The sequence below is a fragment of the Sarcophilus harrisii genome, chromosome 6 (genome assembly GCF_902635505.1).
Source record: "Sarcophilus harrisii chromosome 6, mSarHar1.11, whole genome shotgun sequence".
Classification (NCBI taxonomy): Eukaryota; Metazoa; Chordata; class Mammalia; order Dasyuromorphia; family Dasyuridae; genus Sarcophilus; species Sarcophilus harrisii.
Genome location: NC_045431.1, coordinates 250,540,287 through 250,546,248, shown reverse-complemented (window position 1 = coordinate 250,546,248; position 5,962 = coordinate 250,540,287). Strand labels below are relative to the sequence as shown.

The 5,962-nt window shown below is 32.1% G+C and overlaps 1 protein-coding gene across 1 annotated transcript; it reads left to right on the top strand.

Moving 5' to 3' along the window:
* The first annotated feature begins 3,910 nt into the window (after positions 1-3,910).
* On the top strand, positions 3,911-4,858 carry LOC100934209 (olfactory receptor 8J2-like). The gene has a single exon (XM_003773887.3). The coding sequence runs from the start codon at positions 3,911-3,913 to the stop codon at positions 4,856-4,858; it is 948 nt and encodes a 315-aa protein (XP_003773935.1).
* Positions 4,859-5,962: the final 1,104 nt, after the last annotated feature.

Sequence of the window (5,962 nt, the reverse complement as noted above, 5' to 3'; positions counted from 1 at the left end):
CTTTCTATATTTCTCCTTTTTCCTTCCTTCCTTCCTTTTCTCATCCCTCCCTCTGTTCCTTTTCTTCCTGCCTTTCTTCTTTCCTTCTTTTCTCCATCCCTCTCTCTATTCCTCCATTCCTTTCTCCTTTTTTTCCTTCTTTCATTCTGTCTTTTTTTTCTTCCTGGAATCTATGAAGGCCCTTTGGTAATGCAGGAAGAAGATCATTTCCTTTAAAATGATAAAGAATCAGTTTGGAACATATCATTAGAGAAAAACTTGAAAGGGTTAAGCTTTTACAAGCTTTTATCTATTGTATAGAACCATATCAGGTGTATTTTTCTAAGGCTTGAATTGCCTCACTTTCCCAGGCTGGATGTGCCATGGCTGCTCATGAGTCAATCCCTTTCCCCAGGAGCTATTATTATCTGTTCCATATCTGACTGAGTTTGCTTCATTTCTCATGTTTTTGAGAGTTCCATGTGTTCGTGAAAAATTGTGAAGTTACTTGATCAGCTTTAATCCCATTCAAGCTCAGAACTCTACCCTTATTCTACTCAGCAGCAGGAACTACAAGTGTATATCTCTCTGTCTAACCATCAATTGTCTTAAAAACCAAAACTTGCTTGTCTGAATTGTGGGACTTTTTTCTGGCTTAAAATATATATGAATTATGATGATTGAAACATCTCTGAACAGAATCAAAGGAATCATGAGAGCTCTGTTAGATAAAAATGGCTTATATTTCTGCTGTACTTTAAGGTTGAAAAATCAATGCAGAGATGATCAACTATGATATATTTGGTTTTTCTCATTGGTTCAGTGATCCAAGATAATTCTAATATATTTTGGATAGGGAACACCATCTACACCCAGAGAACAAATTATGGAGACTGAATATATAACCATACCTGCTATGTTCACTTTATTTTTTTCTTCTATTATTTTTAAATTTTCCCTTGTGTTTTTTCTTTTTGTTCTGATTTTTCTCTCATCATGAATCATATGAAAATATATAAAAACTAGAAATGTGCATATATAACAAAAAAAAAAAGAAAGAAAAAAAAATCAATGTAGAATCTTACAGTAGGCATGGTGGTTAAAACATGAGTTGAGGTTAACATAGCAGCTTGATTTCACAGATTTCACAGAAGGATTTGACTGGTCAACATTGTTATTCTTTATTGCATCACCTCTTAATTCCTACACATATTAAAGTTGGAAGTGATAGCAAAGAATCTCACTTGGAAAGGACTATGAAAGATATTTTGACCAAATGGTGTCTGATCCAGCATCTGCCTGTATAAATAACCTAAGTAATCCACAAGTTTGAAGAACTCTAAAGGAGCCCAGTACCTCACAGGGTGCTCTCAATTAGGGATAATGTTCTTTGTGAAGATATATCCCCTTATCTCTTCCATGAAAAGTAAATCCATGTCTTCATAAGTCACTTCCTTTATCCAGAAATGACTTCATTAAGATTAGACAGAAAACATCTCATACTTAAAGAGAATGACACTGGTGCAAAGAAAACCCAGAATTATTTTTATCCATTTATTTATTATTTTTAAGAACTACATTGTACTCAGAAGTGTTGTCACACTCTCAACTGTTTTTCCTTTCTGTCAGTCATTCATTTATTTAGGTTCAAAATTTACTCTTCTCCTAAAACTATTTGTGTAGACTTAGAATTTTAATATTTTCTCACCAGCATCCTCCATCTGACAAACTCCAGTGATGGTAAACTCCCAGCCTCTCAAGATAAAATAATACAACTGCCTAAAAGTTCATTGTTCTATTTTGCTTTCCTTTAATTTTATGGAAATTTGATTTTCTATCCTCCCATCATTGTTCTTATTTTATTCTTATTGTCCAAATAAAATAATTAAGACCTCTTTTCTCAAAATGAGAGAAATGATTCATTCAGATCACCATTTTATTCCAATAAGTATTAATCACTTCAGTGTGATTACATGAAGATTAATAATAGTTAGAAAGTATTAGTTTAGCTCTATAACAATAATACAAGAATAGCATATATTGAGAAATATTTTGTGTAAAGAGACTATGACAACATAAATCAATTCTTTTAGTAAGTCTCAAACTTTATATTGTAAATTCACTGTTCACCACTTGTTTAACAGTTAGGAAGTACACCTGTATAATGTCAGAATTCTTGCCAAAGATAGCTCCATCCCATTTTGCTCAATTGCCATGACCGAACCCGGCATGGGTGGGAAGCTTTGACATGATTTAGAAAGCATCCCAATTCATTTATCTCTTTGTCTCTTTATTTGTTTGTTGTTTGTTTACTCATTCACTCATTTATTTATTTTTTTGTGAGTTTGTCTATTTATCTCCAGCCCATTTTCTTTTTTACAACATGAGAAGCTCATCTTCAGATCATTTAGTCAGTGGAGATTATTTCTGCTTACCCCAACCCACTAACCCCATACTGATACATCATTTTCACCCCTTTCAGAGGATCAAAAGATAATTCTATCAACCAATAAGATTTGGTATTTGACTTTCACTCTTCTGCATGTTTAGGTACCAAATGCTATAAAAGTAAGGTCTAAGGGACCAGGGGATATTTGAGATTTGATCTGAGGTTCAGTTCATTAGAGAGAAAAGTCTCCCTAATAAAGTGCTATTGGCTTGGAGCTCTGCTTATTTTTCTTATTGTAGTTTGGGGATTTCAGTCCCACAAGTGATAGTCCTTTAAATGTTAAAAGGTAGCTATTTTTCTCCCACTACATTACAAGCCTTTTCTTCTCTAGTTTAATTTTTTTTTTTCATTTCCTTGACTAAACTTTTTATGGCCATTTCAATTGTTCTTGATATCACTATTATTTTTCATATACCCAACTTGCTTTCATAAGCATTGTACCTAGAACTGAACACAAATTTGAGATTTTATGAGAGAAGAGAAAAATGGTATTTTTGATTTTAAAAATAGTGTTTCAGTAATTGACTCTAAGACTTAATATACTCTTGATGCTTCTATCCAATTAATATTTGCTACAACATAATTTATATTCACAATATATAAGACTGAATATATTGTTTTCTCCGGATAACAGTGGGTCTTCCAAACAGTATTATGAGAGTTTCTGAAAATCATCACTGATTTTGTCATAAAAGAGGAATTTCTCAGTCAATAAACATTTATTGAATATCTACTATTTGTCAGATACTGTGCTAGTTGTGAGGAATAGAAAGTCCCTGTTCTCAAGGAAATCACAGAAAGACAATATACAAGCAACTAGTTAAAAACAATGCAAGATAAATCTGAAATAATTAGCAAAGAGCAGATACTAGATATAAAGGGGAGGAACAATATCCTATAATACTGTAAAGTATTGTACAAATACTCCAGCAAATATTTGCTGAGTAATTTCTATGAATTGAATACTTTTCTAATATGTGGAATAGTATCAATGAAACACAAGATTGAAAATTTTAAACTACAAAATTATTTATTTTAATTCTTAAGTGCCATAAATCCAAAGCTGAAAGGGAGGTTAGCAATTACTTAGTCAAATGACTATTTTTTTTTTTTTTTTAATTAATAAGGACTCTGAATTCCAGGGATATTGTAAAAGGTCCCCTCTCTACTTTGCAACAGAGTAGAATTGGAACCCCTCTCTTCATATTACACTAAAGAAACTTATTCTGTTATCACAAACTATCATGATTGAAAGATTCCTAACTCTTCCCAAAGCTAGTTCTTTTGCCTTATTAAATTTCGCTGAGTATTCATGTAAAATATCTCTCCAAGTCCAAGACGAGCTTCTCTAAATATTTAACAGCAACAACATAAAATGTGCAAGGACATCATTTACTCAAAATGTCGGTTCTACAAAACTCATCTTAAGCTCTCTAATCTATCTTTCCATTATTCCCATGACAGATGAAACCAGAAGAATAAATGATTTCAACAAATCTCTCCCACGTAACGACATTCATTCTCATTGGAGTCTCAGAGCGACAAGAGCTTCAACTTCCCCTCTTCTTCATCTTCTTAGCAATCTATGGAGTGACAGTGACTGGAAATGTGGGAATCATCACACTCACTAGTATAGATTCTCGACTTCAAACTCCCATGTACTTTTTCCTCAGACACTTGGCAATCATCAATCTTGGCAATTCCACTGTCATTGCTCCCCAGATGCTGGTTAATTTCTTGGTAGAGGAAAAAACCATTTCCTACTATGGGTGTGCAACTCAACTGGGAGGTTTCTTAGTATTCATTGTTGCTGAAATTTTCATGTTGGCTGCAATGGCCTATGACCGCTATGTGGCTATTTGTAATCCTCTATTATACATGGTTGTGGTATCACGGAAGGTTTGCATTCTACTTGTTATTCTCACATATATTTATAGTTTAACTACGGCAGTGACTGTAACATCCTGTGTTTTTTCAATGTCTTACTGTTCTTCCAATGTTATTAATCATTTTTATTGTGATAATGTTCCCTTGTTAGCATTATCCTGTTCTGACACCTACATCCCAGAAACAGCAGTCTTCACTTTTTCAGGAACGAATCTCTTCTTTTCAATGATTATAGTCATTGTGTCCTACTTCTTCATCATCTTGGCCATCCTGAGGATACGTTCAGCAGAAGGGAGGAAAAAAGCTTTCTCCACTTGTACTTCCCACATGACAGCTGTCACTGTTTTCTATGGGACACTCCTTTTCATGTATTTGCAACCCCGATCAAACCATTCCTTAGATACTGATAAAATGGCTTCAGTGTTTTATACACTAGTGATCCCCATGCTGAATCCTATGATCTATAGCCTAAGGAATAAGGATGTGAAAGAGGCTCTGAAGAGAATGCTCACCAATCCTTGCCAAACTTTTAAAATTACATAAATTTAAAAACATATAACAAAATAAATATCCAAGTAAACCACGAAATGCATAGGCTCAGGCAGGAGCCATTATATAATGGGACAATCAATAAGTGACCAGAAATATAAAAATGTTAGATAATAATAAGTGGGTTAAATAATTCAAAATGAATAAACAAGGGTTTCAAATTCAAATAAAAATCCTTGATCGTTGACTGATTTATTGATTTAAAAAACATATTAAGGCTATTTATTTCATTACAAATTTACCAATTATGTTTAATTTTATTCAGTCAGCAATCCAAAGAGGGCTTTGTATTTGATATCTGTCAGTAATAGTTTGCAAGGAAGGTGCTAATAGAAAGATAAATTAGGAAGGAGAAAATAAGTTCAGGGATCAAAAGCAGACAAGATCCTAGAATCAAATAAAATTAGATAGCTTAAATGTAAAACGTACAAGATGGAGGACCAAGAATTTCATCTTAATTTCTTGGGACATTAAAAAAAACTTCCTATTGAACTAAGTGTTTCTAAGATGAAGCAGCAGTACAAGAAGAAGAATAGGAGCTGTATGTGTACTCTTATCCTGATAGGAGAATTTAAGAAGTTTAAGAAGTCTCCTTAAAACTATATATATGAATTTATATGTATTAAATATGAATATATATATATATATATATATACATACACACATATATACACACAAATACATATAGTATATATACTACATACACACATATAGTATATATACACACATTCACATATGTAATGTATATACATATATACACATATACACACATTATATATGTATATATATACATATATATTATATATACACATATGATATATACACATATACACATATAATATATACACACATATATGATTATATACATATATATAATTTTATTGAATGATCTAATGATCCAAGTTCATTCAAATGCCTATTAATATTATACTTAGAAGTAAATGTTATAGCATTTTCACTATTTTTGTTGTTTACATTTTATTTTGCTTCTTTTTTTTCTGGTTTGATTTGATCAAATCATACTTGTACAGCATGATAATTGTACAAATATGTATGTATATATTGGATTTAACATATATTTCTACCATGTTTAACATA